Here is a 26,621-nt window from a genome sequence, read left to right on the forward strand (position 1 = left end):
CAGCATCAGTGTGACAAATGAATGACTAATCAACGCAAAAAAGTATTTTTGGATTGGTGGGTAAGTCACGTTACTTTCATATTGGTCAGCTGATGGAATTTTTTAATTATTATTATTATTTTTGCAGTGGTACAATTTGTTGTATTCTGACTCCAGGGCTGAATTGATAACTTTATTAAGAGGGTGATGTTAATTAAACAAAGGCAGATTTAGTCAAAATTGCTTCGTGAGCTGATAGTGACTGAATTTCAAATAGCCATGGGAACGCCAATCATAATATGGTATTTGATGCACGACAGAGGAAATCCACAGACCAGCAACGGCGCAGTCATTGGGGGTGCTGCTGTCTGGTGGAAAGCAGAAGTCACCGAGACGTAGCTCTGAGCCTGTCTGCACTTGCTGTGGCGGGACTTGCATCACTTCAGTCCCCACAAAGCTGACAGGCGACAAACATGATGAAGAGGGGGCTCTCACTCCGCATTCTCGTCCTGCTCGTCAGTGAGTACATTTTATGTTTCCCTCTGGTCTAGTAAATCTGCATGGCCAAACATTATTTTGCACTCACATTTGTTTTAGTAATGTTGGTTTCTTATTTTGTGATTTTTAAGAAAATAAAATCGCACCAAGTGAGCGAACTGGATGAACGTTTTATAAAATAGTGGTGGAAATTGATACAAAATCAAGGTTCTGTAGGAGAAAAAAAACTCAATTTTTTGCAGTAAAATCTCTTGCAAAATCTGCCCTTTCAAGAAAATTTTACCTGCAGGTAATTTGTATGAAGTTAAACCTCACAGCTTCAGAAAGACATTTCAAGATTTGTCATTGCTGCGTAACCTGGCAAGGGAAATTTTAAACTCACCAACCCTGAACTTAATACCAGGAAAAAACCCTATCCATAATTCCCGGACAGGCAATTACAAACACACAAATGACAGTTTTCTCGCCTCTTTATCTGTGTTGCATGGCACTCCATCACCTTATACTATTAAAAATCTGACGTAACATCTACCTTCATGAACTGCAACGAAGAAAGGGCTTTTGTTCAGAACGAGACCTGTCTCTTAAGTGGCTTCTTTAAAATGTCGACAGTATGGGTTTATTTTCTAGGAACAGTGAATCCAGTTTGAGCAACACAAGCTTAAATATTTGAGACTGAGTTGTCCACATCTATCTACAAAAGGTGCAGAGGTTCCATATATTCAATTTTAGATCAGAATAAATACATGGGGGCAGATTTATGAGCCCCTTGCGCCACTTTTGCGTCACTTTTCCCATGTTAAAAGTGACGCAAAAGTGGCGCAAGGGGCTCATAAATCTGCCCCATGATTCTCACTGCAGACAGACGGGGCCTGCATCTTAATGTCAATGACGTTCATAACAGGACTGCTTTGCTTATCCATGAAGTAGGGATGTGTTATATTTAACAAAGCATGAACATTCTTTTGATGTAATCATAATGGAATGCTGTGAAATGTATTAAACTAACTGATTTCAGGAAAGTGCAGAGCTGGATATAGATTTGATGCTTAGAAAGCGGTGGAACATATTTCCAATGTGGACTGTCATCAAATTAAGTGCACTTTTTGAATGGAAATGACAAAATAAGAGTTGTATTTGAAATATAAATTCATTTGTTGAAATGCTTTGGTGAGCTCGTTGTGTCTAAAAACTTTTATAACAACGAGCAGAGTTACATCTTTTCCTGTTAACTGTGGGAGAAGTTGCAAAGGCTGCAGCTTTGCAACTTTGTAATTTTTGTCAATGTGAAGCTTTGCAGCCCCCAGCGTTAAGAAACCCACCTGTGGTTGAAACGTGGGCCCGCGCTGCAGTTGAGCTTTGCCGCCTGCTGTGATGAGCCGGAAGCACCTGGCATTCACCTTATTTCCGATGGCACCTGCGTAACATCTCCTTTCCCCGCTGCCAGAGGTCACGTGGGCGACATCAGAGAACGGGGAAAGGAGAGACGGGACCAAGTAATCACCATTTTATTCCCCCACTGGCACTCAGATGTCAGCAGGGAAACTCAACTCCCCAACATTCATTGCCGCGTCCGTGTTGGACGTCCAGTGCAGACATCGTCCCGTGTACTCTGCTGTCCTCGGGTAAAGTCGGAAAACAGTGGGGCATATTTACAAGGGCTTTATCTCCGCTTTTTGGGCTTAAAAAGCCAAAAAATCGGAGATAAAACTATCGCCCTATTTATAAGAGGGTGCTAACATGCATAATCGCATGTTAGCACCCTTTATCCCCACGCCTCCCTTTGCATCTCTAATGAGATGCAAAGTGGGTGTCACTGAGCGTACCCCGGATGGATTACCTTGCAAATATCGCTGATGTTCACATCGCGATATTTACAAGGCTGCCCCAGCATTTTAGCACACGTTAGTTTTTGGAGAAAACCGCTGGTTTCTCCAAAAACTAACGTCTGCTAAAATGCAGACTTACCTATCCCTAACATTGGGGTGGATTATGCTGATACGACCCTGCGGGTCGTATCAGCAAGGTTATCGCCGTTTTGCAGGGCACATTGCTGGAAAACCAGCGATGTTCCCTGCAAAACTGCGATAACCTCTCTATCTCTGGAATTTGTATCGCCCTGGAGAAACGCGTTGTTAATAACGCGCTACCAGGGTGAGAAATACCAGAGATAGCCTACAATGACAAAATTATCGCTAATCACGGCCGGCGATAATTATTGCTGGCCATTGATAATATGCCCCTGTGTTCCTCTCAGTTAAGAAACGTTTCCTGACTTCGCCCAACTACAAGTACGTGAATAAAACTTCGTCCGCCTGTACATGTATGTAAGTTATTGTAATAGGCCGTACACCGGGGTGTCATAGCACTAAGATCACCTGACTGGGACAAACACTAATTAATTTAATTGGTGAATAAAAAGGATTTGAATCATTTCACATTTCCTGAAACTGATTAGAGAAGATTCTAACAGAAGAGCAGGAGGCAAAGAATTCCACTTTCTAGTGGGAACACCGGAAGAGACACAATGTCCAAAGGAGACTGTCCGTGTTATAGGAATAGTTATAGGATAATGGTCATTAGCCCGTAACTTGCAGCTGGACCTATTCCGACTAAATATAGAAGCAACAAACTCTGGAAAAGACCTCTCAATGGACAATAACCATATTATGACCGGCAGCCAATGTAATTGATTTCAAAATGACAAAATGTGAGCATGTCTAGGTATATCACAGACCAGATGATGAGTGGGCAGCAGCATTTTGAATCACTGATTGATTAGTTTTCCTGGGGATGATGAATAGATGGTGTTACATAGTCAAGACAAGATGTATAAGCGCATTCATGAAAGGAATATAAGATCTATCCTCAGTAACCAGGAGAATGTTTCTAGTGTTTTAAGCTGAAAAGAACAAGAACTTGTAACTTTAGTAACCTTAGGATCAAGAGATAGACAGGAATCCAGATATATGCCTAGATTGCATCCCACAGGGGAAGGAATGGGGCAATGGCATATCACGGTCGGCTGAAACAAATGCTCCAAAGTTAAGTGCCTCACAGGAAACAGTCAGTAATCCCATTTTTGTAGGGTTCAATTTCTTAGTTTTGTGACATTCACCAGCTTACTTAATGTAGACTGTGTGACAAGGCTGGGGAAGAAGGTAAATCACAGGCAAACCGAAATATACATGGTTTTCATTCATGTACATGTACACTTTGTCACCAACCTGGGTTATAACTTGGGCTAGGGAACACATACCCATGTTGAATATAAGAGGCAATAGTATAGTCTTGGAGGAACACCTTAAATGAGAGCTTTGGGTTTTGGATTTATACCTTGGTAATGCTACAAATTGTTGACATTCTGTCAAATCAGAGACTGTCCACATAACTGCAGTGGCCGAGACACCTACAGAACTAAGCCTGGGAAATAAGATTGTGTGATCCCGGGTGTCAAATGCTTTAGAAAGGCCTAAAAGGACCAAGGCACCAATACAACCATTATCGATCAGTCTATGACAGTCATCCAAAACTGAAACTATTACAGATTCTGAATTTCTTTCTGTCTTAAGGCGTCAAGAATGCCTTTTCCCTCATAATAGTTTTTAATTTAAGCAACACCATATTTCTAGAATATTTTGTACCAACAGGGGAGTAGTGATGCAATTATTCCAATCGCATCAGTGAAAGGTTTTGTTTTAAAAGAGACGATACTAACGCCAAATATCTGGAAATGGGACAGATGTTAGTGACTTGTTAAAGACAGTAAGCAGTTTGTTTAGTATCAATGTACTGAAACTGCATAACCATTTATCTGAGTTCAATGGGCGACTGGTCGCAATATCATCAAGAAGACATTCATCAAAATAGTTGCAAAACCACTCACTCTAGAGGGGCTGAAGTCTAGCACAGGCAACGTATCACAAATAGATGGTTTTGGAATTATTTCTGCAGTGATTGTAGCTCTTAAATTTGAAACATTATTGTAAAAATTGGAAGTTAAATCATTGCGCATGATCTGTGATGGGAGAATGTGAGCAGAGGCATAGGAGCGGAGATTGTTAATAATTCAGAATATTATTTTTTACTAGATCCGATGCTTGAGAGATCCTGTTAGAATATGCTCTTTTCACCTCCTTTATGTTCTGTATATACATTTTTGCCTTCAATAATTAAACTGATCTAAGTTCACGACCGTACAATTCTCTACATTTCCTTTCTGCTTGACGAGTTTCTAATTTCCATCTGCCATCCTCAGGGAAAACCAAGTGTTTGTCCTTTTGGTAACATGTGACCTCCTATTGTGTAAACTTTACGCAATAGGAGGTCACATGTTACCAAAAGGACAAACACTTGGTTTTCCCTGAGGATGGCAGATGGAAATTAGACCTTTTAAACTTTTTGACCCATGGCTCCCTTGACCTAATTGGCAGTTGGCCGTGGATCCCCACCATTTTTTTACCGGAGCACAGTTTGGGAACCACTGGTCTACATGAAGAATCAAGCCTAGACGTGATGAAGGATTCAGAGAGTAGCCATCACCATCATAAAACTTTATTTGCAATCACAACGATCTTATAAAGTACATCTCAATTGCTAGAGAAAGGCTCAAGGAGCTCTATGGCGTTACAAGAAGTTTACATGGAGTGGGCTCTGATGAACCCAAGATGGCTCACCAGATCCCATCTACCCAGTGTTTTAAGTGTGCTGGGTCCTGCTGGTGCAGTTCTAAAAGGCAGGTGTCAGGACAATAGGTACGTTTTACAGACACATCAGAGGAGGTCGCGCAGTAGTATATAAGTAAGCCCAGCCATATCCAAACATATTCAACCATTTGCAAACCTATCCACCATGTATCCTTCCATCTATCATTTCACTCATCCATCCCTTAATCCATCCTTTCACTCATCCATCCATTATCCATCCATCCACCCTTTCACCCTATCCATCTGTACACTCATCCATCCACTCTTCTACCCATCCATCCATTCACTCATCCATCCAGCCATTTACCCTTTCACCCATCCAGCCATCCTTTCACTTACTCATCCATCCACCCAGTCACTCATCCTTCCACCCATCCACCCTTTCAGTCATCCATCCATCCATCCTCCCTTTCTCTCTCCATCGATCCTTGACTTAGCCATCCTTCCATCCATCCACCCACCCATCCATCTACTCATCCACTCATTAATCCATCCATTGACCCTATCACTCATCCATCCTTTCTCTCATCCATTTATCCTTTCACTCCTTCACTCATCTATTCATCCTTTTGTCCACCTACCCTCCCCTTCACTCACTCACCCATCCATCCTTACATCCACCCTTTCACTCATCCATCCATTCACCCTTGCACTTATCAATTCATCAATCCATCCATAATTTCACTCATCCATCCTCCCACTTACTCACTCATCATCCACATTTTCACTCATCCATCCTTTCACTCATCCATCCACCCTTTTACCCATCCAGCAACCCTTCGACCCGTACATCCAGCTGTTTACCTTTTCTCTCATCCATCCTTCCACTCACTCATCAATCCATCCATCCTCTCTCATTATCCATCTATTCAATCTTTCATTCATCCATTCACCCTTTCACTAATTCATCCAGCCATCCACCCATCCCTTCACTTACTCACTCACCTTTTCATATTAATTTTGAGCTGAGCCTTTTTGAGAAGAGGCCCATCAAGAACTTCACCCTCGCTGCAGGAGCCATTCCAGGACTGGGACAGAAGCCACCCAGGGCGGAGACAGGATCCACCACGGGGGGAGGGGGTGGGGGGGACAGGAGCCATCACAGGCAGGGGAGGGGGGACAGGAGCCACCACATGGGGGACTGGAGCCATTACTGGGGGGGGCAGGAGCCATCACATGAGGGGGAACAGGATCCACCAGGGTGGGCACATGGGTGGGCATGCAGTATTCTAGTATCATCTTGGTGGGGTAGGGCTCCTCACCCCCTCCTGGACAAGACAAGGAGACGACAGGCTCTCTTTCTAAAATGTTAGTTTTGCCATCCCCCACTGGGATGTACAGTACTTAAAGGAGATACTCCAAGAGAACTGATTTAACTGATTGTCCTCCATACTTTGTTAATCAGTGTGTGTGCGATTGTGCCATGTCTTTATTTTATTACATTCAGGCGCGCAACACCCATTGGACTCAAAGGGCTTCAGCCCCCCCCCCCATGCCCCCCGCCCCCCCACCCGTCGTGTGTGGCAGCCGGGGATGAGACACCTTCCCGGGCAAAAAAGCAGCCGCACCCGAGCACTTCACAGGTCTTTAAAAGACCATTTGCATGTTAATGAGGCCTTGCTGCTGTTTCACCCCTTCTAAGAGCTCCTGCTGCTCCACTCTGCCTATTGCTTAAAGTTCAGCCCCCCCCGAAATTTTTGCTCAGCCCCCCCCCCCCCCGAAATTTCGAGGTTTGCTTACAATTTAGTAACAGGAATTAAGCTCTGTGGAGAGAACCACGTGCTGCCTCGGTGTAATCAGGGCCGGTTCTACGATTTTTGGGGCCCTGGGCAGAAAGGGAATGTGTGAGGCCCCTCTAAATTGCAGAGACATGACGCATTCAGGGTTGTTTGCATCTGAATAGATGCCCCTGCGCCTGAAGCTGCAGCCCCTCCCTGTCAGTCACCTTCAAACACCTCTTAACAGCTCATGAAGGGCTGAAGGTGTGCTGGGTATCTGAGCTTTGCTACTGCATCGGAGTCTGTTACAACGAGTGTTGCGCTGCGGCTGCAATCTCCCACATCCTGCGCGGCGGCGTGGTGCCCCTGGCTTCTCATCACGGCGCACCGGGGTGCCGCGGCGCACACTTTGGGAACCACTGAAGGAACAAACTCGTCTTGTAAGATTTGAATAAGAGTTGAAAGTAAGACTTTAATATTAGCGCTGTCCTCCTCCTCATGACACTTCTTAAGTGTCATCATAATGTCAGAGGCAATTATTCTTGGAGATACTTTCTACATTACCATCAAGACACTGGGCAATTCCCAAAAAATCACACAAAAAACCTTCGGAAATTCATACAAAATCTAGATGGTATTCTCTATGACGCCAAAGGAGAAAGTTGACAATATTGATTAATATATTAATTACAACGGTATTACAGATGTGGTTTTCACATTTCTATGGTTATGGTTGAGAGTGACACGACAGTCCTCAGGAAAAGCCATTTTTATGTCACCAATAACCTCGTCTCAACTGAGACCAATAAGCACTAAGCTTTGCAAAATAGGTCTTCAGGTAATAATACTAGATTTCCTACAAAACGAATAAAGGGGGACAAAGGTGTAAGAAGGGTTCAAAAAATGGTCTGGAATAATTTGAATGGGAACTCTCCAAGGGACGTTTGTCTGTGAAAAACTCAAACAAGCATTGGCAAAGACAATTGGCCCCGGTTTTTATTGCCGAAGTTTGTGGTGTTGCAAGAAGAGATGGGCGGAGGCCTGTACTAGTTGCCATAGACAGGGTAGGAAGTGCTGGTGACACCTATGTGCCACACAGCCAAAACAGCATTTGGCCCTTTGTACCTTTTGACACCAACCAGCCAGCTATTATTTTAAATAATCCTTATTTTGTAGGGCACGCCATCCTCGGCATATACTCGCCTACTCTCGTTCAGTTGAGGAGTACATCATGTGATAGGGGCACTGTACGTTCTTTTAAATGCGCTAAATATGTCACTCTGTATCTATGCACTTCTCCCTTAATTTACATAATCAGATTGATCAGATAGGTACATTGTAGGTATAGTTAAATATTATAGTTCATAGTGAGTGTAGTTACATAGTAAGTACATATATAAAATAGCTACATAGTTAGCATGGTTACATAGTACAGTTAACACAGTTACTCATTTTAACATAATTCATATATGGGCATAGTAGCGTAGTCAGTAAATCTGCATAGGTACAAACTATATTTGTATAATTATATTGTCTTTATAGTTGCTTTGGGCCTGAGTAGCAACTAGTCGGAAGTACGTAGATGTACCTATGCTTGCCGCTCGTAGATACTGACACTGCAACTGGAGTTTGTTCTCGCCCTGCTGCTGCTCATCGACCGAGGGGTGGGCTGCGCTGCTTGTGGAGGTGCTGCCCTGGAGCTTGAGAGGCCGGGAATGCGAGGACCAGGGTGCCTTCTGATCGAATAACTTGGCACACCTGGAGACTCTTCCCGGCCCCGCCCCCCTCTTGGACCCCTCCTCTAGTATATCCATTTTGCTCTAACGCGCCAGCGGTTCGCGCCCGGGGCGAAGACCGGGCAAAGAGCGGGCCCTCTGAGGCCCTCAGAGGCACGAGGAGACCGGACCGGGGGAATCCATCATCTCTACCAACTATTGTGAGTTCTGATACAGTTTATTGCCACGCTAAGTATGGCCGAGACTTTGTCCACAAATTCACTCATAATTGGAGGAGGTACCAATAAAGGTACACTGGATGATTATTTTACCAGGGCTGTTGTGACTATTGGGAAGGAGACTATCTTAGCTGAACGGAGGGCTGAGCGACGTCGTTCTATAGAATGCATCAAAAATAGACTATCCAACAGTCATTTTGCTTTCTACTACTCCTTCCCAGCCATGTCCACTCACACTCACTCAGGAGTCATTAGCCACTGATAATGTTCCCATATTGCTCCGAGACACCCAATCTCCACCTGATAAACTTAACAATTTGCATGTTTCCATCAATCCACTTCCCTTTAATACTCCTAATAAGGAAATTGATATGATCACTGTTTCCTCTCAATCCGAGGCTAAGGCTACCAAAAAGAAGTTGGGGAGGGTGGCTGTGTCCAAAGTTCATAGACCCCCTCCTACTAAAAGAAGAAAGAGGCTAGGAGACTCTTTAAGGAACAAGATTAATCATTCTGACTTTGGCAAGGGACCAAGGCACATTTTAGACACTGTATGCATGCCAAAGTCTAGTGCACCACCTATTTCATCTACAGTGCCCCTTATGGCCACAAGCACCATTGTTCCATTGGCACCCTCATCCTCTGATTCAAACTGTCCCTCACATTGTCCAACTAATGAAGGTTTGCATGTTGCCCCTCTTGAGAGCATTGAACAACTACTAAGGTCATTTGCTCTACCCATAATGGAAAGATTAAAAAATATTGAGCAACGCCTGGGGGATCTAGAATTGGCTATCACTGAACACGTGGGGGCACGTAAAGATCAGGCACATCTAGTTTTGCTCCCCCCCGCGGCACTAGTGACATCCTCCATCCACACTAGGAAAAACGATAAGGTCATCTCTGATAGCCAATCTATGGTTACATCTCCCAATACAGCTCAACATTATTTAGTACAAAAAGATATGGGTGAAGCGCCAAAGGGAGTGTTAGAATCTACCTCAGGAAACATCCTAAATGTAAGGGGAGATACTTATTCTTCAGCTAGGGCAGTGGATCAACCGAGGCATCAAGTTGATCTACCACCGGAAGCGGTCCCATATGTGGTAGTGCTTACGAGAGTTCCGCCATTGGAAAAGGGTAAAAAGGAAGGCTTTTTTGAGCTTAAAAACAAGACCATGCATTGGCTTACCCTAAACAGGCCCCTTCCCTTTAATGTAAATGGGGAGATACTGCATGTCCGGAGACTTCCCTGTTTGGGACGTAGAGCTAAGGATACTGAGGGGGATATAATTATTATTAACTTTAGAGACCCCAGAGTAGTTACACATATCCTTGACCATACTCCGACCAAAAACTGTGGGTCCATTATGCCTCGCGAATTGACATACTTCTACCCAAGACCCTTAGTCTTTCAAAGGGTATATTCCAGGGCCCCAGCTAGAATGCAGTCATACCCTCCTGTATTACCTATACCCTTTGATAATCAGCACCTCACCCATGCACCTATCCCTGCGGCTCACGAAAGTGTATCCGATTGGGTCACTGTGCCCTATGGGAGCCACCGATACGGTTCCAGGAGGATTGATCTTTGGCCACCATTTACCCCCCTGGAAGTAGCAAATAGATTCGATGCCCTCTCAGGCTTTGATGACTGTGATTGACAGAGGAGATCCCTAATTAGTGGGCCTACCACTTTGGGCCACCAGGCTGTGGATACCGAGTTGATTCCCCCACCGCAGACCTTCTCCCTGCAACAATCTATTCCCTCTGGAACAGTCTCATCCCAATCTGATCTATACGTATTGCCCTATGAGTATGCCTCTGCGCCAGAAGAGGGATTTGCTATGATTAATGATCCCTGTAGCCCTTTGCCCCATGGTCAAGCTAATCAAGATCTACTGAACTGCCATGTAAAAATCCTTTCCTGGAACGTGGCGGGCATTAAGAGTAAACTGCCCATTCATGAATGGGGCTCCTTTATGGCCCTCCACGATATCTGTATGTTACAAGAAACTTGGGCACTGAAAAGTAATCAAGCCCAGGGTTTTGCTACATTTGATATCGTGGCTAGTAAGGGTGAGAGGGGTAGACCGGTAGGGGGTCTGTCCATATGGGTTGGTACGCACTTAGGAGTGACTGCAACACAAATAAGTACTAACTCGCAGGATGTTCAGTGTGTATTGCTGACTACACTAGATGGGCAAAATATTGCATTATTTAATGTATACTCAAGGACAGTTAGGCGGGGTTTTGTTTCAGAGGCCATTGAAACTCTGATGACTCTTATCCACACAATGGACCCATCCACTGTGTTGATCGTGGGCGGTGATTTCAACTGTCACTTTGAGCCACTGATGGACTTGTCCATGGGTGACTCAGATGACGTTGATTCATTGTGGGGGATTCCCCATCCACTGGTTCCCCGGGTCAAGGTTTGGACACCGCTAGTTTTACAACTGCAGTCATTTGCACTAACAACTTCATTTCGAGCCTGTAATGAAGGGTGGAACCTGACAGACCGGGAAAGGTGACATTTAATCGGCATAACCAGTCTTCCATAATTGATTACATCTTTTTAGAAGCCAGGCACTGGGATAAGGCTCTTGAATTTAGAATTATTGAAAGAACTGACAGCGACCACAATGCCTTGGTACTCTCACTTAGGGCAGGGAGCTTTGGGCTTAAATGCCAAACTTTGGCTGAACATTCTGTCACCGTGCCTTTAACTATTTCAAATTGTAGACGAAGAGTTAAATGGCTAGACTTTCAGATGTCCGATGCAAAGTTAGCCGCCTTATATAAGATCATTATCCCTTACATAGAAGAAATGGGAAAAGTTGAACAACTAGGCAGGGCGTCGGATATTCATGTCAACCTGGTGGCAGCAATTAAGGACATCTTTTGTCCCGTGAGGAGGGCCAACCTTCAACGGACTTCGTCCCCACAGTGGTATAATGCCTCCTGTCGAGCCACCAGGAAGGCTCTTATTAGAGCCTTAAAAACTAGTAATAGGGAAGCCAGTAAGCTACATCGCTCTGCGTACAAGAAGGCGCTTAGTGATGCCAAAAAGGATTGGGAAGTTGCCAAGTGGGAGAATCTGGGCTCTGCACTTGGTAACAATAACTCGAAACTTTTTTGGACCATAGTAGCCTCTGGACTTAGCGGCCACAGTTTGGCCCCCGCCCCTAACATTGCCCCCTCCGCTTGGGAAAGCCACTTCTGTGCCCTTTATGGCACTTCTGAGTGTGGGGATATGGTTAACAACGTTATTGAATCCCAGCAACCCTATAGCCCTAATATACTTGAAGAACCTGCCCGGTTAACTGTGGCTAGCCAATGTCTCGTACCTGAGGAATTAATCACTCTCCGTGAGGTTGAGATCGCCCTAGGAAATCTACTCCCAGGAAAAGCTCCCGGCCTGGATAAACTGCTGGGGACCTTTCTGGGACACAACCAAAAATGTGGGCTCCTTACTTGGTCACCCTATTTAACGGGATTTTGCTGGGCGACGATTTGCCTACTTGGCTAGGAGCCGAAATTGTGCCGATTCACAAAAAGGGTTGTCCTTTAATCCCCTCAAATTACAGACCCATCAGTTTAATTGATACATCACAAAAACTGATGGGGAGGGTTATTTTGGACAGGATCCTCGGGTGGATTGAGGAAAAGGGGATTTTATCCACTCTCCAGGCAGGATTCAGGCCTGGCACTTCTACTTTAGACCAGATATTTCGCCTACAGGTCCTGTATTGGAAAACAGCTAAGGTGGAGGGTGGCAGCCTCTACCTTGTATTTGTGGACCTGCGGGCAGCTTTTGACCTGGTCCCGCGTGGGAAACTTTGGAATGTCCTTGCGGAAATGGGTCTCCCGCCGTATCTGTTAGCCATTCTTATAAAATTACACCAAAACAACTTTGCTCAGGTTAGGTCTGGAAGGAATGGAGAACTCACAGAACAATTTCCAGTCTTGAAAGGAGTTCGCCAAGGGTGTGTCTTGGCCCCTACCCTTTTTAGCCTTTATATAAACGGCCTTATTGAACATCTGAATGGTGCACCCAATATCGATGCACCTAGATTGGTTACAGGCAGAGTGCCCGCTTTGATGTTCGCGGACGACACACTTTTGTTGTCCAGAACATCATCGGGCATTCAAAATATCCTCGATGCCTTAGTAGAGTTTTGCCATCTTCGGGGGCTGGAAATCAACATAGGAAAAACAAAGTTTATGATTTTCAACCCCCCAAAACGTACCCGCCCTAATCCTGTGCTTTGTGGTAGCCCTCTGGAAAGGGTTAAAACGTTCATATATTTAGGCGTTAGCCTTACTGAGAAATTTGATTGGCATAAACACATTGATAGATCAACGCTTAGGCTTACCCAGCTAGCAGGGGGACTAACTAAAGTTTTCAAGGAATCTACATTCAGGCCGGTCTCCCCTGCACTTACAATTTATAGTCGCCAAGCAAGAATGTCAGCAGTCTATGGGGCTGAACTTTGGGGGCATATGCAGTCCCAGTCTCTTGATCTTAAAAGGGTGGAACAGTCTTTTGTTAGAAACTTAATTGGTCTACCGCCCAGTACACCGCTGATCCCTCTTAGATTTGATCTTGAATTAACCCCTATAGAGGAGATAATAGGCGCTAGGCCAATTATGTACTGGAAGAGGCTATGGTCTGTCCCTGAACTGGCTGACTATAGAGCTGAATTCATTGAGATTTGGCATACCCTTAGATCCAAAATGATCCCTTGGCTTAGACATATCAGAGCACTCTGTACCCGGCTTGGTTTCCCCGGATTATGGGACACGCCGGAGATTAACTGCCCTGGGATATCTAAGAAGACACTCCTCTCCTACATTTACATGTCAAATCTTCAGACGCTGATGAGTTCATCCTCCGTGGGTAGGTTATCATCTGAGTTCCTTCTAATAAAAACAGAGCCTAGGTCCGAGGTTTTTATGGACTTAATTGAACCCCCAGCTGCCCGTAAGCTGTATGTTCAGCTGCGTTATGGCACTCTTCCTATAAGATCTTTCACTTCTAAGTGGACTAAATCAAATATTTTAGCTTGCCCTGTATGTACTTACCATACTGAGAATATTTCCCACGTTTTGTTTTTTTGTCCCGCTTATTCTGTACCTAGAAAACGCTGGTTGATTCCTATTTGTAGGATTTTGGTTTTTTTGTATTACACACATGCTTGTAGGATATTGACCTATGACACCCACCCTCCCATTGTGTTTGCTGTTTCCCGTTATTTGTTGTATATGTGGCGTATTAGGCAGAATTTTTTAAATTAATTGTTTTACATGTTTTTTTATTCTCTTTTTGTATGTATCTGTACTTTTAATGGTCGTTCGACCGAAATAAAGTTACTACAACAAAGCTTGCCTTTTTCCTGAATTTCCTGGACTAAATTACTCACTCAAAGAAAGTCTTTCTGAATCAGATACTTTGTTAGTACTGATTATGGACATACAGCATATAAATCTGGAATCATGACGGATTTTCAAAATAAATTCTATGTAAATAGGAGGCATTCATACTCTTTGAATTTAAGTTTTTTAAATGTGGGAATCCTGAATGTCTAGCATGCGTCCAACCCTAATTAATCTACGTGGATTACGTGGCTATCACTGACGTAGCTAAATAGTATAGTTGCCCATTAAGATTATTGATATAGTTACAAAATTAGACTGTTACAATAGATATGCAATTAGTGTAGTTCCATGTGCTGTGATTGATTGGTTTCTTTCATAGTTACATTTTTCATAGTTACTGTGTGCGTGTCTGTGTGTGTTTGTGTGTCTCTGTGTGTGTGAGTGTGTGTATATGTATGTTATAGTTAGGTCAGACTTTCCATAGGAAGAGCAATTTGGTTTTGCTAATTACTTTGGCGTAGGTAGACGAATCTCCATGAAAAGTTCACCCACCTCGCTCCTTCCTGTAAAGCTTTGGAGTGATCTGTCAAACAGGGGCTAAGAAAAAGCAGGGTTCCCAAAATGCTTTTCCCCACGTAATTTCCTCAGGGAATTTTAGACAAGGCTACAGCCAAAAGGGCTAAACAGAAATACACCAAATTTGGTAGAAACCCATATCTTTACTCGAAAAGAATTATTTTTGTGATTTGGTGTAATTCTGTTCAGTAGTTTTTGAATAATTAAGGTTCAGAATTTATAGATATCTGTTTCTATGGAAATCCCACAAGAGTCTAGCGGGACTCTTGTGGGGAAAAAATAACACATGCATAAGAGGGCAGGGTAATGGTACTCTGACACCCTGGCCATTCTGAGGGGTCCCAGAGGGACAGCCACTGGGGTTAAATAAAAATAAATAATTGTGGTTGCTCTCATCCTGATGGAGTCTTGCGGGATCCAGCCATGTGGTCTTGCCAAGTCCCTCAAGACTCTCATGGATTGTCACTGGGACAAACAAAAAATTATTTTTTTAAAACAAACAAACCCTACAACGCGCAATCTTTTTCCTGTACAGTGGTCTTTAAAAAGAGGCCATTTCTTCACCACATCTACTATGCACAGCATTCGCCCTTTAAATTGGTTTTCGTGGAGAGGTCAGTCCCTCACCAAACCCTAAAACACACAGCCACAGCCCTCTATAATGTTCTTCATAGAGAATCCAGTCTGTCACCCTGTACAGAGGTCTGAGCAGAGCGACCCAGTCCCTCACCAAAGCCTACTTCACACAGCCTTTGTCGCACTGTACAGAGACCTTCGTGGCCAGGCCAAATCCCTCACAAAACCGTACTATGCACGCAGTCTTTGCCCTGTACAGAGATCTTCATGAAGAGGGCAGTCCATCCCCAAACCCTATTTCTCACAGAGTTTGCCCTGTACAGAGGTCTTCGAGAAAATACTAATATGCACAGTCTACAATATGAGTGTAGAGTGTGTGTACAGCCCATTCCCACTAGATACCTAACCTCCATCAGATGGGAAGACTCTACTACACACATCCTGTGTTCTCTGCACAGCTCTTTATGGACAGCCCTCCCTCCCAATATACTTAAGATTCCTTATGCAGCCATGGTCCTACTACGTACAGTTAGGTCTCTTAGTAATATTTTACTTTACGTTAAGAAAAACCTTAGCAATGTACTGAAATACCAATGGTTAAAGTGATGTTAAAGTTAGGTATGATAATATCTTACTTAACAATAAATAAAACCATAGAAATGAGATCATTGATGACATTACTGATGACATCTCAAATGATACCATGGATGATATCACCAATGACATCACTGATGACATCAACGAATGAGTGTGACAGTTTGCTATACTCTTCTGACACTGAAAGATATTTAGATAGGTAAATCTAGAGGACCTTTTCTACGGCTTCTGTGGTGCTAATGAGTGTTCGTTTTTGCACACTCATTGTTCTCCTAATGGAACTTGCGTTTGTGGAAGATGTGGGCTGTCCATAAAAAGTTGTCCCCAGGACAAAGCCTGTACGTAGTAGAGCCTTCAGCACCTACCAGGATTTGAGATAGTGTAGTTAGTGGGCTCTACTTATAAAATTGTGCACAGGGCGAAGGCTAAGCGTTGTAGGGGCTTAGCCAACTAATACTGCTTTGGTGCCTGGAAGAAGTAGCCTCTCTGTGAAGAGCTCTGCCTAGGACGAAGGATGTAAATAGTAGGAGTTTGACCGCGTAATGGGGCTTAGGTGTCCGGAATGAGTAGGGTCTCCATGAAAAGGTTTAAGCAAGGTGAAGGCTGTGTGTAGTTGGAGCTTGAACATCTAATAGGGCTTGGGTGTCTTCTCCTTTGGCATTTTATGCACACTGAGAAGTAGGGGCTTGGTTACCTAATAAGGTTGTGTGTCAAGAGGGTTTAGACTACTGTCTAATTATTTAATATAATCACATATGTTTATGTAATTTATGTTTTATGTGATTCTGTGTCATTTAGTAGTTATTTACATATTTCAAAGGCTGTACTGATTTGTGGAGTAAATTGAACATCAGTGTGAGAAGTTGGCCTGGTATATGATGTCCGCTAATTAAAGTGGGCACCTTGCACCAGTCCAAACAACCCTTATTGTGATTTAATAGGTCAAAGATAACCTTAGAAGGCTATCCAAGTGGTAGCTGTGGAGAGGAAACTTCAGGCTTAGTCTTAAATGAATGTTAAGCAGCTTGTTTTACCAGAATGCAACCTTAATGTATTGGTTAAATGAAAGGAGAACCACACAGAAGTAATAAAATATGTATTTATTATTATAACACACCTTAAATACCTCACAGTATCTGCTACATGCAGATAAACACAAAGCACACAATACTGTAGCACAGAAACAAATGTAAGTAGCACTAATACACAGTGGGCTCCAGCGGGTGACCAAACCATATACTAAAATAGTGGTATAAGAACCACGACTCGAGTCAAGTCAATGTCTAGAGGTTGTAGAATCGCTGGGACCCCAAGGAACCACCCAAGGTGAGTAAGTAGGGACCCCACGGAGGATGGGTGCAGCGTGAGAACACGACTACGTGCTACGTACAATTCAATGGGAGAGTCGCAGTTGCAGTTTTAATTTTTAAGGACCCTTCCCAGTGGATTACGAAGAAACCCTTTAGAACATTTAAGGTTGGGGAGCCAACCCACCCATGGATACAGAAGTACCAGAGTTACCTATCCCCAAAGTCCTTTGAACGAAATGTGCGCAGAGGTTGGGGCTATCAATAGCCAAATGCACTTAGTTGAAGACCACCAACAAGCATGTGTAATTGCAAAAGTATGCGGTGCACAGGGGTTCGGGTTATGCAGTCCCCACGAGGGATACTTCCTCAAACTCAGTGAGAGGGCAGCTCGACCTCAAAGAATGTAGTAACCCACCTCCTGTGTTGCTGGAGCCTCTGAATCCGCAGGAGCTCAGGATCAGCAGACCGGTCAGTTGCGTTACGGTGCCTGCGAATGCAGGGGAGTGACTCCTTCACCCCAAGGCAGATACTTCAGATGTCATTGATGCTCCACAGGTCCTGCACGGAGCCTGTATAGTGCACATGCACAGACAATGCTTTGGACGGAGAGGGAGACGATGTCGGGACCAGTCAAAGTCCAACGAAGTCCAGAGTGTCCAGATGGTTGAAGTTCAGTGGTTTCTTGATCAGAAACGTGTCCACGTTGAATCTAGGGTCCTACAGCCAGGTAAGTTCTTTTGTATCCACGGGGTGAGGGTTGGACACGGGGAGAGGGTTGGACAGATTCATAGGACCCTCCCAGAGGGAAAGTCAGGACAGTGGGGAGGAATCTCCCCTGTCCTTTGTCTAGTTTCTCGCCAGAGCAGGAGCCAATGACTCCCAGGACTGGTTTAGACTGGACTATACAGAGGGAGACCAAGTGTGCCCCAAATGCTGACTTTCAGGCACTTTGGAAGTGCACCCACCCAGCCCCAATTCACTAAATCCTGTCTGGGAGGTGGTCACACCTCCCGGTGACAGGATGCCTATTGTCTTGCCTTCCCCTGCTTGAGCTTGGCTTAGCAGCAGGAGGGCAGAAATGTGTCTCTGGTCGGCAGCAACCATTTTGTGCTGCCCGGGTTGAGAAGACTGGTACCGGAAAGACCAGTGACCCCACGAAGCTCGCTTAAGAAGTGTGGAATCATACCTCCCACACCGTTTACCGGTGTGGATGTATAATTCCAAGGTGTTTGATACCAAACATGACATGTTTTGTTGCAGCCGTTTTCGAGATAGCATTTTACGCAAGCATATAATGCACCTCTATATGTCTGGCTGCGTCACCGACAACCCTGGAGAATGGAGTCCGAAGGCTGCAGAGGGGCTCTGCTCATGCATGGGCACCCTCTCACGTAAAACCCAGCACCCTGCCTTCATTATTGTCAAGGCCTGCTATAGGGGTGACATAAGTTTTAAGTGTAGTGGTCTATAGATATAGTAAACCTTTATCTTAAGTAAGTGGTGCATGCACCATCTTGCATAGGCTGCAATGGCAGGCCTGTAGTTCCATTTTGCATGGACTCTCATGGGTGGCATAATACATGCTTCAGCCCATGGAAGGCCTCTGGGGTACCTATGCCCTGGGTACATGGGAACCATATACTAGGGACTGACAAGGGTACCCCAGTATCCAATCTGGAGTGTACCAAAGTACATAACACAACCAATTTAGGGAGAAAGCAGATAGACTGGGGTCCTGATTAGCAGAATCCCAGTTAGACTAGTCAAAAACCAGCAAAACACCAGGCAAAAAAAGTGGGGGTAACTTAGCAGTCAGAGCCTACTTTCCTACAATCAGTATGGTGGAGGACGTCATCATTGATCAAATCAGTGATGTTATTTGACATGTCATCAATTATGTCATCAGTAATGTCATTGAATTTGTTGCGAGTGATGTAAACTGTGAGGTCATAAGCAGTGCGCAAGTTCTAGAGTTGTGCTGCCCCTTGTTTGAGCCATGCCAAAGAAGTGTTGTGGTTGAAGCGGTGTGGCGAGAGAAGTCATTGTAAATATATATATATATGTTGTGATCAAGACCGTGGAAACACGGTCGAAACGCGTAATGCTGGGCACTAGCCATGAACTGACTGGTTGCTGTTTTATGAAATTCTGAAAATAAAGCACTGCATCATTGATGGTACCTGCTGTCTCAGTGTCATTTGATGTAGTGAATGGGGATCATATATATATATATATATATATATATATATATGTGTATATATATTCACTGAAAAAACCATGGGTTTCACACACGTTATAGTTAGGAATTAGCATTTAAAAAACCTTTGAAATTCAGTGAAAAAACCATAGGTTTCACACACGTTATAGTTAGGAATTAGCATTTAAAAAACCTTAGAAATTCAGTGAAAAAACCATAGGTTTCACACATGTTATAGTTAGCTGGACATTTTACTCGTAAAAAACCAATGAAATTGCCCCGTTATAGTTAGTTCAGCTAACTATAACTCGCGCGCCCGCAATGCACTGCTGATGACGTCACATATTACATCACTCATGACATGGTCAGTGACATCACTCATGACATCACTGATGACATCTCAAATGACATCACTGATGACATCACTGATGACATCATCCAGTGAATGTGTGTTTTTCTGAAAATTAAATATGTTTTATATATGTATATCTCAAGGTCGATGGAAGAATAAATGGGTATATAAGTGTCTAAATGGATGATTTGTTTTTGAAAAATTGATTGTGTAACTGACTGATTAAGTGTATCATAGTGAATACATGGCTTAGTGAGTAATGTTTAAATATGTAAATATCTGTATCAGTCTCTCACTTTGTGTATAAGTGGCTGCATGGGTTGGTGAGTAGCTACATGGGTGTCTATATAGGTTATTAGTTGGTTTTTTGAGTATCAGTCTGAGTGTCTGCATGGTTCGGTGGGGGGTATTACGTAGTGCATAGGTGCATGAATGAGTGACTCACTGTTTGTATGGGTTGAACACAGCATGTGTGCAGGACTGTATGGGTGGATGAGTGTGTGTATGGGTGTGTTAGTGAGTGAATGACTGTCTCAATATTGTCTTTATGAGTAACTACATATGTTTTAAACAGTAACTACATATGTTTTAAACTAGTATATGTGACTATTGGTGTATATATGTGAGTATATGTGAGAGTGAGAGATTGAAAGAGTTCCTGTATGAATAAGTATGTGTTTCTATAAGTGATTGTTTAAAAGACTAAGTATGTGTAAGTTTCCGTAGAAGTAAGTGTGGTGGTGTGTGTATAACTGTATATGCAAGTAAATGTATGTTTGATTCTTTGTTAGCATGAGTGACTATGTGTGTGAGTAACTCTATGGATGAGTGGCATTGTGTAACAGGATGTATAGGTGTATGAGTACATATGATGAGTGAGTACATGTATGAGTGACTGAATTGGACTGTTGGTGAATGAGTGGATGTGTATGTGGATCTTAGAATTACTGAAAAGGTTGTTTTAACTGGTATTGGTATGTCCATTGTTTTGAACATTGTAGTTTCTATTTTTGAATGTGTGTGTCAAAGGTTATATTAGGGGAAGAGGAGGTCTGCCACTCTATCACAAGGATGATGTCATCAGTGATGTCATCAGTGATGTCATTTGAGATGTCATCAGTGATGTCATGAGTGATGTCACTGACCATGTCATGAGTGATGTAATATGTGACGTCATCAGCAGTGCATTGCGGGCGCGCGAGTTATAGTTAGCTGAACTAACTATAACGGGGCAATTTCATTGGTTTTTTACGAGTAAAATGTCCAGCTAACTATAACATGTGTGAAACCTATGGTTTTTTCACTGAATTTCTAAGGTTTTTTAAATGCTAATTCCTAACTATAACGTGTGTGAAACCTATGGTTTTTTCACTGAATTTCAAAGGTTTTTTAAATGCTAATTCCTAACTATAACGTGTGTGAAACCCATGGTTTTTTCAGTGAATTTGCAAGGTTTTTTAAATGCTAATTTTTTTTTTATTCTTCAATTTTTTCAAACATATTTTTAATTTAATTTTCTTACCTTTTATAAAGACTATGCTTTAATTTTTAAAATCCTTAAATATTTTTTTTTAATATATTTTTTAAAATAAACATGTAAAATTTATTTCCAGTTCTTTTTTTTTTTTTTTTTTTTTTTTTAGTACGCGTACCGTAAGCTCACGGTAAGCGTACGGTTTACGCAACGTCCGTAATCTATCTACGCTGCTTGCGTATAGTTACGCACTTTGCGTAGCCGCGCGTACTGCGCGTGGGACGCGTGCGCGCTTACGCCACACGCGCACGTTACGCGGAAGTGCCGGGGAGTGACTGTTATGCGCATGCGCGCAAGCGCGTGTCTTTTTTACGCGCACGCGTACTTTTTGCCGTAAGCGTACCGTAAGCGTACCGTAAGCGTACGGTAGGTCATGTGATCTTGAAACACAACTTTTGATTGGTTGAAACTACTTTCAGTTCTAGAACTCTCCTACACCACACCCATTCCCCTCATTTCTGCTTGTGATCCCTTGGGAGAAGGAGCTGGTTTGTCTTTGGGATACGATGGCAGAACAGCAGAGCTCTTCTGAGAGTGAGGCTAGCACTAGCAGCACTGTCTTGAGGCAGAGATCGAGGAAACAAAAGCCTTCTTATGTTTGGGATTATTTTACTTTTCCAGAAGGCCAGCAAAAGGTGAATGCACCCTTAGTTACTTGCAAGCTGTGTCAGCGTGTACTTTCTAGAGGTAATCCTAACAGGAAGTATTCCTTTGGGAATCACACCATGAAGAGACACCTCCAGGATGTACACAGAAGGACACATGGTCATCTTTTTGGAGGTAACTCTTCAGAAAGACGAGCCAGTACATCCACAGCAGCTCAGCCTGGACCATCACCTGCAGGGCTTACTCCTTCTTCTGCAGGTCAGGTGAGCCCTTCATCTGTGGGGGGAGAATCTCCTTTTGCTGGCCCTCTGGAAATGAACCCTCGATTTCGGAAGGTTGATATTCATTGCACATTTTGTAAAGATCTAATTTGCCATAGGGAGACCAGTGTTTCCCTAGTGAACAACAAAATAGATCAGCACATTTGTCGCTTTGAATAATTTTCCCATGCTTCCTTTCCTCTGCATGAACACAACGGTTCTTTTAAGAGCCAACCTTATCTTTCATCTTTTTTTTACATATGTTTTTAAAAACTTTTTTTTATTTTTTTTTTACCGTACGCGTACGCGTACGGTGCGCGTACTTTTTTTTTATTTTTTAAAAAAACCACTAAAAATCATTTATCACATTACATTGTCCTTGAGAGACTACAATTATTATTATTGACTTACCATACTCACTGAAAAAATATTTATTCATTTCTTTTTTTAAAAAATAGTTTTAAAAATGTTTGTAGTTTTCGAAAATTTTCTATATCTGGAAAAAAAGAAAAAAGTATTAATATTTTTTAAACATTTTATAATACAGTACACATATTTACATTTTTTACCAAAAAATCTTTTTGCCTTATTTTTGCTGTTTTCAGAATATATTGCATTTCACTATAAATTGTGAAAGCAATTGCATTCATCATTTTACAGCGGGCAAAAAAAAATACCAATCACAAAGATTGTATTAAAAAGCCCTGATTCTTTTTTTAATTAAACTTAACATTATAGAAATGCATAATATTGTAAAAAAATATCATCTAATACCAATACTTATTTCTTTAAAATACCGTCTGATATGTTTGTTTCAGAACTATAATCACAATATTATATCTCAAATAACTCCAAAATACATCTGATTTCATTTCCTTTAGGCCAAATAGTAATTTTAATTTTTTTTTTGGAATAAATTTCCAACGGAAATCCAATAAAATTCTAAAGTTTAATTTGTCCAGATCTCACCGATTCTCTGTAACATTTTGGTTCACGAAAATTTTTTGAATAATTTATTTAGTCCACAATAGAATTGGTTACTTTTCCACATGGCCAAATAGTAATTTTTTAAATCATTTTTGAAAAAATTTCCAATGGCAGTCCAATAACATTCCAAAATTTAAAATGTGCAGAAGTTACCGATAATCTCTAAATTATTGGTTTTTCAAAATTGCATTAAAAATTAAAAAAGTCCACATTACAATTGGTTATCTTTCCATTAGGCCAAATGATAATTTTAAAAATCTTTTTTTTACAAAATTGCAATGGTAATCCAGTAAAATGGTAAAATTATTTTGTCCAGATCTTGCCAAGTCTCTCTAAAATTTAGGTTTCAGGAAGATTAGATAGGAATTTGCTAAATCAAAAGGCAAACGTTGTTTGAAAATCAATTGGGAATCATTACACAGTGTCCAGCCTTTTTCACATTTTAGATAAACTGTGTAATGTCCAGAAGTAACAGTAGGTCCATCATGGAAAATTATTGCAACAGTTACAAAAGTTTTTCCTGAAATTGATAATTGCTGTCCTGTAAACTTCTTTATTAAAGTATCCAATTTTGAACCATCAGCTCTACATCGTTGCATCATTAAAATTACATACTGTCCGTATTCCTTTAAAATTAATGTTGAAAACATGTCAGAATTACACTCACCACATTTCATGCTATGATTAGCATCTTTAACTAATTTTGCAAAAGTGACTGTTTTACTCTCTGGCAATGTCAAATAAATAAACCTTTCATTATCAACAATAGAGCCACATATATTATAACAATTATCACAACTATGTTCCCATTTATAAGAGAGACCAAAAAAAATGTCAATGGGAACTCCTTCTTCTTCCACTACCTGAAGAAAATACATCAAAAATTCATGTGCATCTTGCTGTTCATTTTGAGAAAACTGTGTTCGTCCTGAACATACATCTAAAAGTTTTCTAATGTCAGTAGCACTTTCTATTTGAGTTTTATCTTTACTCAACTTTTGAAAAAGGAGACTCAGCTCTGAACAGAATCTTTTTCCCTGATTTACTATTATCTGCTCTTGCAAACTTTCCAGATAAAATGCAACATTCAGCACTACATTTGCGTAGCAGTTGACACCAGAGCTATTTTCAAAATGACATCCTACAACCTGTTCTTCATTTTCCTTTTTCTTTTTGCTTGCAATTACATCACTCCTCTTTTTTTTCCTCTTCTCTACATCTTCACTACAGATATTCTCATTTTTTCTTTTACGAGAAACTACACGTTTCTCCAACACAGGATACTGACCTAAATGAGGAGCATAGGTTCTTCTTAATCTATTATACTCCTTTACACAATTTGTATCAGCACTAACTTTTGAGTCATCAAAGTCTATCATGAATAAACCTGATAATGTTTTGACTCGTGACAAAGCAACATATGCCATACCTTCTTTGAACACAGTTGAACCAATGTTCACAAATGCACAATCTACAGTCAATCCTTGAGACTTGTGAATAGTTACAGCATATGCTAGAGAAAACGGAAACTGCTTCCTACGTACATATAAGTCTTTCACAAGCATAAAACGAACTGTACAACGACAAATATCTTTAACTTCATCTATCTGATCAAATTTTATTTTTAAACATTCAATTCCTTCTTTTTTCTGATAATTAATAAAACCCACAACTCTTCCCATCGCTCCATTAACTAAACCTTTCTCAACATCCAAATTTCTCCTTAAAAACACTCTACAGTTCATGCAAACATATAGATTTTTTTCTAATCCAGCTGTTTTGGAGATGTTCTTCTCTAGTGAGTCCAATTTATTTTTCAGTTTGCCTGTTACTGTGACAGTAATTCTTCCATCCTCAATTTTGTCCACTGCTTCCAATTTCCTGATCTCTTCCTTTTCCAATTTCAAAAGCTCCTCATTGAATATTGAGCATTCACGTAGAGTAGGCATTAAGCAGATGACACTTTTGTTTTCTGCAATGTTCTTGTATATCTTCTCTGCAACTATTTCTTCCTTTGGAAATAAATTATGTAGCAGCCGAGTCTGTAATGCTTTTTTGCCAGCTTCTGTGAGTAGTCCAATCCTGATATCTTTCAGAATACTTCCATATTCTTCATCGTTTGCTTGCCTCATATTAGTCGTAAGTTCCTTGTACTCAAAGAAGGACCAAATATTTGTATTACCGATGCTTCCCAATGACTTCTTCGTGTCTTCATGTGTCACAGTATTAAACACTGGTTGTCCTTTAACTGGAGTAAGTTGCAAAAGATCTCCAAAAACTATGACGTGTTTTCCACCAAATAACACGTCATAGTCTGTCTTCAAAATTTGCTGCATTCTTAAATGCACAAAGGCAAGCATTAAGTTTGATACCATGCTCACCTCATCAATAATGAGAACTTGCATCTTCTTCAATACTCGTGAAACTTCCAAGGATGCTTCTCCAGTTAGCTTGTTGAATTGTATTTTGTTCTCATGCTCCACTGGTAACATTAGCAAACGATGTAAGGTGATTCCTTTTATGTTATATGCTGCTAACCCAGTTGGAGCAGTAACCACACAAGACAACGTAGAATCCGTTTTTTGCTTTAGGTAGCTTCTGATGACTTTAATTAGGAAACTTTTTCCAGTGCCAGCTTGTCCGCTTACATACATCCTGATTGGATGAAATGATGTGCATGAGCACTCTTTTTTTACATGTAGAAATCCGTGATCAATTTTGTTTTTGATCTCTTCATAAATTTGTTGCTGCTCTTGATTCAGTTGTCTTTCCAAATTTTCTAAGTCTATAAATTCTTCTTGAGCTTGATTCATAGCTGTTTCCACTTCATTCATGGCTATTGATGCTTCATTTTCAACGATTGGTTGTCCTAGGGGATCTTGACTGTGTGTTCCTGAACTTTGGCTGTCCTGAGAACTGTCTCTAGCTATTTCTGCTGCAATTGTAGTTTCCTGTTCAATTTCTTCATTTAACATTTGCAGATAAGTTGTGAATGTATTGCATTGTATGCTGTCTTTGCAAGCATTAAATGAATCCTCATAGCTTTGAAATTCTCCCAGTAGTTCATCCTCTGTACGCCATGGTTTAAACAACTGTAAAAGAGCCAAGTAGTAAAATTCTTTCTTGTCGGTAGTGTCGCAACTCAGCTTCCGGTGATTTATCAAACTTCCTTTGGTTTGCTTCACCAAACATCCTTCTTCACCAACAACTTTATATTTTCCATTATTAATGTCTTCTGCAGCTTTCCGTGAATAAATGTAGTTCTGCAACACTTCATAGAGACACATGTTCTCCAGATGATGACTTCTCTTGGGATAATATGTGTCCAACATGTTTGTTTTCAATATATCTGTACTTTCTGGGTCATTCTCGGCCAAATATTCAATTTC

At 41.7% G+C, this 26,621-nt stretch overlaps 1 protein-coding gene across 1 annotated transcript in view; it reads left to right on the forward strand.

The window, feature by feature from the left end:
• The first annotated feature begins 327 nt into the window (after positions 1-327).
• Positions 328-26,621, forward strand: part of ITGAE (integrin subunit alpha E) — an 847,690-nt gene continuing 821,396 nt past the window's right edge. Inside the window, exon 1 of the mRNA XM_085649316.1 lies at positions 328-498. Within this exon, the coding sequence (XP_085505442.1) occupies positions 453-498 (46 nt within the window). The 5' untranslated portion in view covers positions 328-452. The remainder of the gene's footprint in view (positions 499-26,621) is intronic.

The sequence above is a fragment of the Triturus cristatus genome, chromosome 3_2, assembly GCF_964204655.1.
Source record: "Triturus cristatus chromosome 3_2, aTriCri1.1, whole genome shotgun sequence".
NCBI classification, from domain to species: domain Eukaryota; kingdom Metazoa; phylum Chordata; class Amphibia; order Caudata; family Salamandridae; genus Triturus; species Triturus cristatus.